General features: G+C 40.9%; 1 protein-coding gene across 1 annotated transcript in view; it reads left to right on the top strand.

Annotated features, from left to right (window-relative positions):
- The window catches only part of s1pr2 (sphingosine-1-phosphate receptor 2), a 29409-nt gene extending 21887 nt beyond the window's left edge, over window positions 1-7522 (top strand). The window contains exons 2-3 of the mRNA XM_004918817.4: window positions 2555-2659; window positions 5558-7522. Of these exons, the coding sequence (XP_004918874.1) occupies window positions 5692-6741 (1050 nt within the window). The 5' untranslated portion in view covers window positions 2555-2659; window positions 5558-5691 and the 3' untranslated portion in view covers window positions 6742-7522. The remainder of the gene's footprint in view (window positions 1-2554; window positions 2660-5557) is intronic.
- The last annotated feature ends 6410 nt before the right edge of the window (window positions 7523-13932 follow it).

The following is a 13932-nucleotide window of genomic DNA, read 5'->3' as shown; positions in this document are numbered from 1 at the left end:
ATTGTCCTTTGTAAGCAATAGGCCTGTAGATTTACACTGGTGCTCAACTAACATCTACTGATCCTTCCCAGAAGCTGTTATCCCCACTAAAATTATAGGGGCCATCTCACCCTACTTCCCAATGGTACTATAGGCACCACATCACCACCCTACACTTCTAAAGGCTACGACATGTAGAGCAGGGGGTGGCCAAAACGTCGATCACAGTCCACCAGTCGATCCCCCGTGGCAGTTCCGTGCCTTTATTGGGTATGCGTACATAGGCTGCGTCGTGTACATACGCGGGGAGGAGTCAAAAGTCGATCGCTGGGGGAAAACGTCTGGGCACCCCTGATGTAGAGCAACCAAAAGGCGGATAGAGTGCCCAGATGAGGTCCTAGTGCTCCATGAATCCCTTCCTGAAGATCCCTTGCCTTGATAAAAAGGGAAAGACAGGTTGGCTGAGAGGTTTTCTCTAGCTGTGAGTGAATGTGCCATTGGGAATATTTGTATTTGTAGATCTGAGGGAGGAGAAAAAGGGAAGGATGTTTAAGTTGTATTGTTTTACTGGAGGTAGTGAAGGAAATAATATGATTGTATACTGGTGGCTTTAGACATAAACTGAAATTTGTGTAGGATTTATTGGTAAGACGCCAAAGGGATGTGGTATCAAGTAAAAGGAGACCAGCAGTGGCTATGTGTCTAGCTATAATTGATACGACTAGCAGCTATTAATATCCATGTGTGACATAAGCTTTATGAGTATGGCATTCTAGTATTCCGTTATATGGCCACATTCCTTCTTTGCCAAAATCACACACATGGGTAGGAGCAGCCACGCTGCCTGTGTAAGCCGAAATACATTTTAAAAAATCATCTCAATAAATAATGGTAACACCGGCTGTCTAATATATTGGTTTTGCCCCTGGTAGTTAATATGGGCCCTTGTATGGTCATGAAATGCAGATATACAAAAAAAGGAATATTTTGTGCACACGATAGGTAGTCTATTATTGGCCAAGGATTAGAGAGAAGGTAAGTACAGGTATGAGACCCGTTATCCGGAAACCCCATTATCCAGAAAGTTCTGAATTACGGAAAGGCCATCTCCCATAGACTCCATTTTAAACAAACGATTCTAATTTTTAGAAATGATTTCCTTTTTCTCTGTAATATTAAAACGGAACCTTGTACTTGACACAAACTAAGATATCATTAATCCTTACTGGATGGAAATCAATCCTATTGGGTTTATTTCATGTTTAAATTATTTTTTATAAAACTTAAAGCATGGAGATCCAAACTACAGAAAGATCCCTTATCCGGAAGACCCTAGATCCCGAGCATTCTGGATAACAGATCCCATACCTGTACTGCATTGCGAGAAAAGTGGGGGATAAAAGCAGACTTGATATAATAGTGGCTGTTGAGCTGTAACTAGGTGTAACTAGGTAAGGAGCCCTGAACCTACCTTGAGTCCCATAATACTTGTTTTGGACCCCCTGTCCCCCAGGCCCCCCCATGGCTCTGCTTCCTGCCTTCCTCTATAGTTAAGCCACTAGTTTTGTTATTGGTAAAGGTAAGTTCTATTTAAAGAAGTCTCTGTATATCTGTTTATATTCTCTTCAATGCTGGTTATAACTCCTGAAACAATCAAGCAGAAGCCGGCTACATTGTCTCAGGAGACAGAAGCAGAGAAAAGTAAGGGACACTGCTTTTAACAGCAAATATATGTATACTTTCCAATCCGGCTGGATTGGCAATCTGTGGGTTCAGGCAAATGCCAGAGGGGCTGCTGTAAGGTGCCATAGACACTCACTATTTATTGGGCCTATGGGGGGCTGTTTGGGCCTCTGTGTACTGAAAATCAGGCCCAGACTGGCAATCTGTGGGTTCAGGCAAATGCCAGAGGGGCTGCTGTAAGGTGCCATAGTCACTCACTATTTATTGGGCCTATGGGGGGGCTGTTTGGGCCTCTGTGTACTGAAAATCAGGCCCGGACTGGCAATCTGTGGGTTCAGGCAAATGCCAGAGGGGCTGCTGTAAGTTGCCATAGACACTCACTATTTATTGGGCCTATGGGGGGGCTGTTTGGGCCTCTGTGTACTGAAAATCAGGCCCGGACTGGCAATCTGTGGGTTCAGGCAAATGCCAGAGGGGCTGCTGTAAGGTGCCATAGACACTCACTATTTATTGGGCCTATGGGGGGGCTGTTTGGGCCTCTGTGTACTTGGAATGCCAGGGCCTATTTTAAATCCCAGACTCCAGACCTGTTTCCAATTAATAAATGTGTGTCATAAAAGTATCTGGGTAAGTTGCATAGAATTATACAGCCGGTCATGATGCCGATACACTTGGCAGGGCACAAAGAACTGAAAGCCGAAGGCACTTTGATTCAGATGGTTTTCCTGTATCGTCACTGAGCTGCAAGATTAATATTTAAAAAGAAAAAAACAAAACAGGGAACTACTGATCTCACGTAGACTTCAGGGGAAATAAATGACTGAATAAAAAAAATCCCTCATCCTCCCACATATCTGCTTTGAAAACGAATGTATTTCTTTTCCACTTACAGATATAGACTGTGGGGGCGCCCACCTCCTTACGCCCACGAAGCAAAGAGAGGAGACTACAGACAAAAGTAACGCTCAGTCAACCTGCAACCTGCGAGAGCTGACAGGTAAGTTACATTATAGGTATGGAACTGCCCCATTATTATGGTAAAGGAAAGATTAAACAGGACAGTATCAGTTATCAAATGTATCGAAGATACTGTAAATTAGAGGGGTTTTTAAGGAGATTTATAAGACCTGTTATCCAGAATGTTTGGGACTGTGTAAATCTGTTATTTGGATATCCATACTGTAAGCCTACAAAAAAAATCATTTTAACATTAAATAAACCCAATAGAATTGTTTTGCCTCCAATAAGGGGTAATTATCAAGTACAGGTACTGTTTTATTATTACAGAGAAAAGGGAATCATTTAACCATGAAATAAACCCAATAGGGCTGTTCTGCCCCCAATAAGGGGTAATTATATCTTAGTTGGGATCAAGTACAGGTACTGCTTTATTATTACAGAGAAAAGGGAATCATTTAACCATTAAATAAACCCAATAGGGCTGTTCTGCCCCAATAAGGGGTAATTATATCTTAGTTGGGATCAAGTACAGGTACTGTTTTATTATTACAGAGAAAAGGGAATCATTTAACCATGAAATAAACCCAATAGGGCTGTTCTGCCCCCAATAAGGGGTAATTATATCTTAGTTGGGATCAAGTACAGGTACTGTTTTATTATTACAGAGAAAAGGGAATCATTTAACCATTAAATAAACCCAATAGGGCTGTTCTGCCCCCAATAAGGGGTAATTATATCTTAGTTGGGATCAAGTATAGGTACTGTTTTATTATTACAGAGAAAAGGGAATCATTTAACCATGAAATAAACCCAATAGGGCTGTTCTGCCCCCAATAAGGGGTAATTATATCTTAGTTGGGATCAAGTACAGGTACTGTTTTATTATTACAGAGAAAAGGGAATCATTTAACCATTAAATAAACCCAATAGGGCTGTTCTGCCCCCAATAAGGGGTAATTATATCTTAGTTGGGATCAAGTACAAGCTACTGTTTTATTTTTACAGAGAAAAATATATATTTTTTAAAATTTAAATTCTGTATAATGGATTTGTGAATAATGGACCTGTGCAGAATAATCAAACATTTTCAGCGGTTTTAAATGTTCGTAAGAGTAACTGCTATTAGAATCCAGAGATGCCAACCACGAGAACCAGTAAAAAACAGGTGCAACCTAATCAGCCTAAGGGGTGTGGCCCGTGGCAATTCTGGCGGCAGCCGCCCCCTCGTCTGAGTGGGTCTAGACAGTGTTGGACTGGGCCACCAGGATAACTCCCAGTGGGCCCATGGGTTAATGGGCCCTCCTGCTCCTGACCATTTGGCCTGCTTCATGGTCATTCCCTACTTCTGAATGAGAACAAAGAGGAGAAATAGATGGAAGGATAGATGCTAGCATGTAAATAAAAGAGACTTGTAGAATTCAGTGGTTGAGTGAGGAAAAAACGAAAAATAATTTCCAGAGTGGGCCCATAGTCTAAGGTTTTCTGGTGGGCCCCTGGGATCCCAGTCTGACACTGTGTAGCGGGGGCCACATCACTAGTGTTGAGAGTGATAATACACTCTCTGCACTAGTAGAGCTGAATTTTTGTTTTAAGAAATGGAAATTCAACTCTTAAAGTTACCAAAGATGGCTTTTTGCAACCCTTGGTAACTGCCCGCTCACTGCCACCTCAGCTTGTTTTATGGGAAGAGCAGCCCTGGGTGTGGCATATTGTGACATCACAATATCACTGCACACAAACACACCTTCAATTGGTCCTTTGATAGGTAACAGGTCCCATAAACTGTATCTGGGTGCAGATCCTCTTTAATACAGGGGCTTCATAGACTGCTCAGCTCTCCATGGACTTATTTGTATGACATCTTTATTTTATAAGACTTAGTCTGGAATATGAGTAAACAGAACAGCTTACTGCATGGAAAGATGGAAAGAGTTGGCTGCTTCTGGCTCAATAACTCATCCTCAAAAAAGTCAAAACAGTGTATAAGGAGCAGCAATACACCGACCGAGTGACTAACTAGTGGCTGTCTGGTTACAAGGACAGACATTTTTTTATGTTGATTAAAATATGAGGATATTAAAAGTCGCCTTGGAATTCCATGTCCTGTACAATGCTTTTATATGGTCATGGACTTCCTCAGGCACTTATAATATCCTTATATTTTACAAAAGGGGGGTTACAGTCACTGTCTATATTATTGTTCACTGTTGTGCCTGCCAGGGTACCTTGCTTAATGCCAGCATATAGGTTGGGAACTCAAACAGTGTTAGTCATGTTGGTCCATGATGCCAGTTAATATAAAATAAATCAATGTTTATTCCTACAAAAAAAAGTTAAAATCAGTTATGGAATTTATTGTAAACCATTTCCTTGGGCACATAGCTAACTCCTAAAACCCTAAGCCCTTTCTCAGGGGACCATAATTACAATTAAGGCCAGAACTATGGGTAGGCAGCAGAGGTATGTGCCTAGGGTGCAATGTTGCGGGGTGATAGACACATACCTCAGCCTTCTCTAACTCCAGCCCTGTGAATGATCACCGTACTGCACCAACAAGGGAGTAGGTGGGGATGGTGGTGAGCTTGGGGTGGTGATGGCTAGGTGATTGTCTGGGGCTCCAGAAGATATTAGCCCAGCTCTGTTAGAATAAAAAGAGTTAAGGGAATGCTAATACACTGGTGGGTGGCAATTTGTTTTAATATGGTGGTGCAGCAGCGCATTGGATAAAACCGTGGGCCAGTGACAGGGGAGCACTGGCCTAGGAAAAAAACCTTAGCAATTGAATTAGGATTTCTTTGTTCTTTAATTATGCACTTTATTTCATTGTAAGAAGTTCATGTAAACCCACCACAAACAGTAGTTTAAGTCCCAACCCATTACATACTAAGGAAAAACTGAGCTATAAGATTACTAAATATAATATTTTTTTTTCCAGGTTATCTTTTGCCAAAAAGGAAATGGACCGCAGAGAAAGAGTCCTTTGGCTTAGCCACTGTTGATCTCATACCCACCTATTTGCCAGCTGTAGATACTGGGAGAGCTCCAATAAGTACTACCTGGACAGCAAGGATGAACAGCACCTATCAGGAGTACTTGAACCCAAGGAAGGTTTGGGAACATTATGTTTATGTCAAGGAAAATCTCACCAGGGAAGACTCATCGCGCTATGCGATCTCCATCATCTTCATCATTATCTGCTGCATTATTATCCTGGAGAACCTCCTTGTGCTCACTTCGGTCTTGCGGAACAAGAAGTTCCATTCTGCCATGTTCTTTTTTATTGGGAACTTGGCATTTTCAGACTTTCTCACTGGCTGTGCCTACATCGCCAACATTTTGCTGTCGGGGAACATGACCTTTACTCTCACTCCCATGGAGTGGTTTATACGCGAGGGCACGGCTTTCACGACTCTCTGCGCTTCTGTTTTGAGTCTGCTGGCCATTGCCATTGAACGTAAGGTCGCCATCATGCAGGTTGAAGTCTACAGCAGTGACAGGAACTGTAGGATGGTCCTTTTAATTGCTGCTTGTTGGGTTGTCTCAATTGTCATTGGAGGACTGCCAATTTTGGGCTGGAATTGCATCTTCAATATGGAGCAGTGCTCAACGGTCCTTCCCCTCTACTCCAAAAAGTATATTCTCTTTGTTGTTACCATTTTTACCATCATACTTTTAACCATTGTAATCTTGTATGTTCAAATATATTATATTGTCAAGTCCAGCCATGGAGAAGTGGCCGCCCCGCCAACGCTTGCCCTTTTGAAAACAGTGACTATTGTCCTTGGAGTCTTCATAATCTGCTGGTTGCCAGCATTTATCATCCTTCTTCTGGATGTCTCTTGCAAAGTGAAATCATGCAAAATACTTTATAAAGCCGATTACTTTTTTGGTGTGGCCACTTTGAACTCTGCCTTGAACCCGATCATTTACACCCTGAGAAGCAAGGACATGAGGAAAGAGTTTTTAAGAGTGCTTTGTTGTTTCAACTATTTCCAGAAGAACAGGACTCCTGACAAGTGTATGCTCAAACTGCGCAGTTCCAGCTCCCTGGAGCGTTGCACGCAAAAACACGACCTGCCTACGTCCCCAATTATGAAGGACTGTACAACGTTTGTTTGATGAAGAGCTGTCTCATTTTTAGGGATGACTGTGACATAGTGTTATGGTACATGTGGTTTGGTGCAACCAAAATGACATAAACAGTGGCGGTTACAATGTTACTGGCACCGACAGAAAAATATTTGTAGGGACCTTTCTTCCTCAAGACCTCAAGTTGGGCTATTTATGGTCTGGATCTAGGTTTCTGGGTTTTTAAGTCTCCACTTATATCAAAGAAAGATGTTATAGGTGCCCTTAATGGATGTTGCTGTATGTATAATATACGTGTCAATCTTTACTAGGGATGGACCGAATCCAAAATTCGGTTTGGGTCCTGGCACTTTTGCAGGATTTGGAGTGGTCCAAGTGTTGAGTCAAAGCCAATCTGATCCCTCAAAGCCATATGACTTTAAAGCTCTGAACAACCGAAGGCAACAATATAGTGTTCACATCCAAGTTTGAACATAGGTTTCAGATTCGGCTGAACTTTTTTGGAGAATTCGGTATGCAAAAATGATGTCTTCAGTAGATCCCCAATATCTAAGCATGCTTCTTTATTTTATTCTACATGTAGAGCAGTGATGCCCAACCAGTGGCTCGTGAGCAATATGTGGGACCCCTGACATAGAGTATAAGACATCACCAGCATTTCTCAATTCAGAATGTAGAATGAAATAAAGAAAAACCATATTGTACAATTCAGTGGATAGAAAAAAATGATTTGGGTTTTGCATGAATTCACTTGAATTCATTAATGAAAATGACTCAAAAAGCACTTCATTTTTAGATGATTTGATATCTGAAGGAATTAAATGTTAGCGGGAATAAATTAAAAACAAAAAAAAGTACACGTTTGGTAACATTCTCTGTTTTCCTTACCTTCATCAAAACCTTAAAGGAACAGTAACACCAAAAAATGAAAGAGCTTTAAAGTAATAAAAATATAATGCACTGTTGCCCTGCACTGGTAAAACTGGTGTGTTTGCTACAGTAACACTACTATAATTTATATAATAAGCTGCTATGTAGCCACGGGGGCAGCCATTCAAGCTGGAAAAAAGGAAAAAAAGGCACAGGTTACATTGCAGATAACAGATAAGTTCTGTAGAATACAATAGTGTTTTATCTGTTATCTGCTATGTGCCTGTGCCTTTTCTCCTTTGAATGGCTGCCTCCATGGCTACATAGCAGCTTATTTATATAAATTATAGTAGACTTTCTGAAGTAAACACACAACTTTTACCAGTGCAGGGCAGCAGCACATTATATTTTAGTTACTTTTATACACTTTCATTTTTTGGCGTTACTGTTCCTTTAAGAAACACAGATTCCAGGGTTGTGAAACCTTGAAACTCTCGACAAAAATGTGTAAATAGAACAAAGGCTCTTGCACAGAATGTTGCACTTTTATATCTTGTTGAGAGAATTACAATTCAATTGGAAATTCACCCATATACCTTTTCAAAACTGACCAGATGGAATCTTTGTTCATATTTAGGTGGAAGCTTCCATGCCTATACATTTATTCATATAAAGCTTCCATGCCATTACAGTAATAAGATATTTGAAATCTAGGTGCCAACTCCATGATTACCAGGGAACTTAGCTCAGAGGTTGCCAAACTGTAGAGCTTATAATGGGTGTTAGGCAAATAGGCAATTTAAAAAGAGAGATGTGATGAATGCTTATTTGCAGTTCAGGATATTCTTAGGCTCATTCTTCTCCATCAGAGTATTACAACTGGTAGGAAAGTGCCCTTTACCTTGTGCCTCCTGTCATTAAAAGGAATGGAAACTGCATTTTACGCTCATAACAGGCTGTTAATGCCCTGAAAATTACTCCATTTAAGTCAATGGTAGGACCTAGGGGGTGGGGTAGTAGGTGTTTCTTTGCAGACTGAATTTTGCAGGAAGAGAAACATTACGGATGCCGTTGGACTCATAACCATAGAAGCGTTATTGTAACATAAATGTTTACAATATTGCTATGAGGGAAGCCTGACCAAAAGTGGGGTGCTTCAGCCCAAAAAGAATCCAAAAACCTCAGACTAAGCTGACTGTATCTTTCCATTGACCTTTTCAGTCTGCTGGCCCAGCCAATTGTCATAACAAACACAGTGTGACACAAGTAATATCACTGAGCATCATTTGCCCAAATATACTGATGACGGTCCCTAGTGGACCAAAACGCATCAATGTAAGTTTGGAGCAATAAAATATTTTGATTTTTTGAATCATATGGAGCCATGAGTGCTTTCAATTGGCATGATATATATGTACACACACACATTTACATACACAAGAATACAAGAATAAATGGTACAAAATCACAAGAACCGTATTAGTTTCCCATCATTGAAATGTTTTTCATAGTTAAGAAAAAGATGTTAATAAAAGCATGCTCTGGCATCATTGCAATTTATTGGGAATGTTAAGAATGGCATTGAAGTCTAAATCTGGCACTGTGGGCCCCTATTTACCCCAGCCCTTGGCTGAAGCAGAATTTTAGACCAACTCTGAGATCTCAGTCCGATTCTCCACTAACAAAAAAAAAAAAAAAAGATTTGTTTATTATGGGTTGCCCTAAAGTGTATTATGACCTGACCCTTTGCTTCCTGTGGGAATATTCCCATGCCTCAAGGAAGTGGATCTGCAAGGGACGAGAACAACTTCTAATAAACAAATACTTACTAAATCAGCTCCTAATTATGAAGTCTACTTTTAAAATGAGTTTCTAAGAAAAAAAATGAAAAGCACCAACCTTTTGCCCTATGGCCAGAGGAACTGCACCCAAAATGGCAATGGCTGCTCATAACTGTAACACAAGCGTTTGACTATGGCTTTCTGTACCTTGTTGCCTCCCAAAGGCTTTTAATGGAGAGATGCAGTTTTAGTGCACTTAGGAGCAGGCTCTGGTGATTGCCATTGGACCCTGAAAACATCACAAAGCTGATTTAATCAGAAGCACTTTATCCAAATCATGTCTTATTTCTAAAACAGTATTACCCTGAGAAAAACAATAAATCTCACGTCTTGCATGTATGTCCCAGATAGTATCGGTATGATGTTTTTGCATATAGCTGCTAGACTGAGGGACTGAGAGGCTCTTGGACGTTGGCTTATTAGGGTCTGGCACCAAGGGGAGTTTGTGCACTATTTATTTAGCTGCTTGGCATGCTGTAAGTGGGGCTGCAGGGGAGTATGAAATCATTAGAAATGTGTAACACGGTGCAAGCTACAGCTTTGTAAATCTGATTATACCCTGCATGCTGCTTGCCTTCCCTTCTAGTTTGCATTATGATTGATTTTACTTACCCTCCTGTATTTGCCCTTCGGGTACAGAGTGCAGACAGTCTTATAAGTAGGTCTCACAAGAAGATCCAAAAAAAAAAAAACATTTATAAAGTGGACTCTTATTCTCTTATTGCTGGAATAGAACCTCTAAAAACAAGGAAGATTCTTGTTCTGGATGATACGAGTATTACCAGTTTCTTGTTACTCATGGAGGTCTCAGGATTCTTCAGACAATCAGTATTTAGTTCTGTGTCGGTGGGTAACAGAACATGCAGGCCAAATTAAAGCCTTCGCTATGTATACCAACCTGGTAAATTAAAGCAGCAGCGGTGAGAAAACCAGTACAGGTATATTGTATCCACCATGGGTATATGGCTAACATTTCTGCTTGATTTAAGACAGAGGCGTCTTATTACAAAGCACACTTGTTGGCCAGACTAACCACTACTTGCCCCAGTCTCTCGAGCTATTTATCTGTACATTGGGCATCTGTCTCTTTTCTTCTTTCATAAGGAGACTGATGCTGGTTATAGCTTATATATGGAACAAGCCAAGTACATGTGTGCGTATATGCCAGTGTTACAAATGGTACGCTCTATCACATTTCAGCTGCATCTTTATGGTACTAATATTTCAGTGTCTCTATGGTACTCTGCTAACACATACATGTTGCTTACTGAAGGTGGTCATACTAGGGGCAATAGGGGCAGCCTTTTAACCATGCTGTGGCTACATCAGACAGATGGCCCTACTCAGAGCTCAGTCCTTCTAGCCAGACAGATGCCATAGGTTGGCCCATTGGGCCATCAGTGTGTGCCCAAAATGTTCTGCATCATGAATTAGCCCTTGTCTGACCACCTTAATTCACATTACATTAAGGTTATTATTGTGTCCATGCATTAGGTTGTAAAGACCAGCGATATGTGTATATGGGGGGGTTGTATAATAAAATGGGGTTTTTTTGTGTGTTTTTTTAAATAGCTCATTCAAAGTACACTACAACTTTCTATTTTGTGAAAAATTTTATGCCTCCATGTATGGTGCAACTCAGCAGCAATATATGTGTTATTTGTACTGTGTATAAAGGTCTTCATAGACAAAGAGTATTATTAAACTTTTGCTTTTTATAAATCGGCACTGTTATGTGTGTTATTTATCATCACAAAAGAGTGGGGAGCCTATGCAGTGATGAATAAGGACAGATTTAGCAATGGTTTGTGTTTGAGTGTGGTGCTGGTGTAGAATAGCCATGAACTCTTCTACCTCTTGCTCTTTGCTCTGGCACTCATCCCTTTTATACTGTGCAATAAAAGGGGTGTGCAAGGGAATGACCATGTCAGGCAGAACTACTAGCTGCATCCAGAGACAGGCACAATATGGGTAAAAAACAACACACCTCTTTCTATAACCTTTGCACCTTGCCCCCTCCATGATAAATTTAATTTGGACACGGCTTTACACATACACACAAATAGAAGTGTACATGGTATAGATTTCTGGGTGGATGCTCACGTGCCTCTAGGGTTCCCAATTGCACTCTCTTTGCTTCCCCATGGAAACTTGAAGGCAAAGGAGCTGCCGGATTTAGCTGCAGGTGTCTGGCTAGGGGCTAGAGGTAATTTGTTCTTCAAATTCATCTTTTTATATATAGGCACCCCTAAATCCGCTCTGTGTGCCTGCACGCGAGCCAAAGGCTTAGGGTGTTGGGGCTGATTCTTGGACCGTGTTTATTCACAGGCAGAGAATCATCCCCTTGCGACTGTAAAGAGGTAAAATAAAAGATTTATTTTATATGTAAACAGTTAAGCCATACGCAGATTGGGCCAGTAGGTGGCACCAAGCCCCCTTGCAGTAGCCTAAATAAGGGGGTACTTTAGGCGGGAGCTTCCTCTCATGGCCTGAGAATATCCGAGGCAGCAGGAAGGCCGTAGCGGCCAGTCCTACTGGGGCTAGCGGGTAGCAGTGGGGTCTGAGGTCATTCCAGACATGAAAGGTAGTGAGGCTAGCAAGAAAAGGCAGCCTGTTGCCCCGACGAGGAAGGAGTATTAATGGCAGAGTCCCTGAGGAGACTGTATGCCAAGAAGGAAATTTAAGCAGAGCCTCAGTATAAGGCCTGCCTCCCTGCAGGAAGCTGTTTTAGTAAAAGTGTGTTTGGTTCATCGCAACTTTGTGAAGATTAGGGATGCACTGAATCTATATATATATATAGATATCCAGAATGCTTGGGACCTGGGGTTTTCCGGATAAGGCGTCTTTCTGTAATTTTGTTCTCCTACCTAAAGTCTGCTAAAAACATTATTTAAACAGTAATTAAACCCAATAGGACTGTTCTGCCCCCAATAAGGGGTAATTATATCTTAGTTGGGATCAAGTAAAGGTACTGTTTTATTATTACAGAGAAAAGGGGATAATTTAACCATTAAATAAACCTAATAGGACTGTTCTGCCCCCAATAAGGGGTAATTATATCTTAGTTGGGATCAAGTACAGGTACTGTTTTATTATTACAGAGAAAAGGGAATCATTTAACCATTAAATAAACCCAATAGGGCTGTTCTGCCCCAATAAGGGGTAATTATATCTTAGTTGGGATCAAGTACAGGTACTGTTTTATTATTACAGAGAAAAGGGAATCATTTAACCATTAAATAAACCCAATAGGGCTGTTCTGCCCCCAATAAGGGGTAATTATATCTTAGTTGGGATCAAGTACAGGTACTGTTTTATTATTACAGAGAAAAGGGAATCATTTAACCATTAAATAAACCCAATAGGGCTGTTCTTCCCCCAATAAGGGGTAATTATATCTTAGCTGGAATCAAGTACAGGTACTGTTTTATTATTACAGAGAAAAGGGAATCATTTAAACATGAAATAAACCCAATAGGACTGTTCTGCCCCAATAAGGGGTAATTATATCTTATCTGGAATCAAGTACAGGTACTGTTTTATTATTACAGAGAAAAGGGAATCATTTAACCATTAAATAAACCCAATAGGGCTGTTCTGCCCCCAATAAGGGGTAATTATATCTTAGTTGGGATCAAGTACAGGTACTGTTTTATTATTACAGAGAAAAGGGAATCATTTAACCATTAAATAAACCCAATAGGACTGTTCTGCCCCCAATAAGGGGTAATTATATCTTAGTTGGGATCAAGTACAAGGTACTGTTTTATTATTACATAGAAAAAAAAAATCATTTTTAAAAATGTGAATTATTTGATTAAAATGGAGTCTATGTAAGTTTCTGGATAATAAGGGCGGATAATAAGGGGTCTGATGCATATATATATTGTGACATGCTGACTGCCTGTACACGTAATTTTGGGGGAATTAGCTATGGTAGGCAGGCAGGTATGCAGAGGATCTGGAGCATAGAGACAGGGACACCATGTCTTCAGGCAAAACACAGGTTTATTTGGGCCAGTTCATCAACATACAGTTCAGGGTTGTGATTTGTCCCTTTTTCAGGGTTCTCACCTTCCAGGGTTAGTTCCATGCTCTGGAACACTCAGGCTTCACATTAAGCCTTGCTGAGCCCTCTCAGCAGTCATCCATCTGGTCAGAACGCCCTCTGCTCCCTGCAGTGGCAGGAGGCACCCCCAGCTCCTCTGGGAGTGCCTAACACAGGCAGCCCTCCTGCTCTGTGCCCTGCTCTGAGAGTGACCTTCACTCAGTCAAGGTTCAATTCCAACTCCAACACTCTGTGTAATCGCACAGCCCTTTTATTGGCTGCTCACCTGCAGCCTAATCAGGCAGCTCCCTACAGCTGGCCAAATCAAAACCTTAAAGGGAGATTTCATCACCTGCTGTAAAAACAGGTATTTTATCTGGTGCCATTTGTATCCCACCTTAAACACTGGTGGAAATACACCAAATAATGACCTTTTCCATTGCATCTCTCACAATATATATA

The sequence above is a fragment of the Xenopus tropicalis genome, chromosome 3 (assembly GCF_000004195.4).
Source record: "Xenopus tropicalis strain Nigerian chromosome 3, UCB_Xtro_10.0, whole genome shotgun sequence".
In the NCBI taxonomy this organism is placed as follows: Eukaryota; Metazoa; Chordata; class Amphibia; order Anura; family Pipidae; genus Xenopus; species Xenopus tropicalis.
This window is presented reverse-complemented; position numbering and strand designations above follow the sequence as displayed.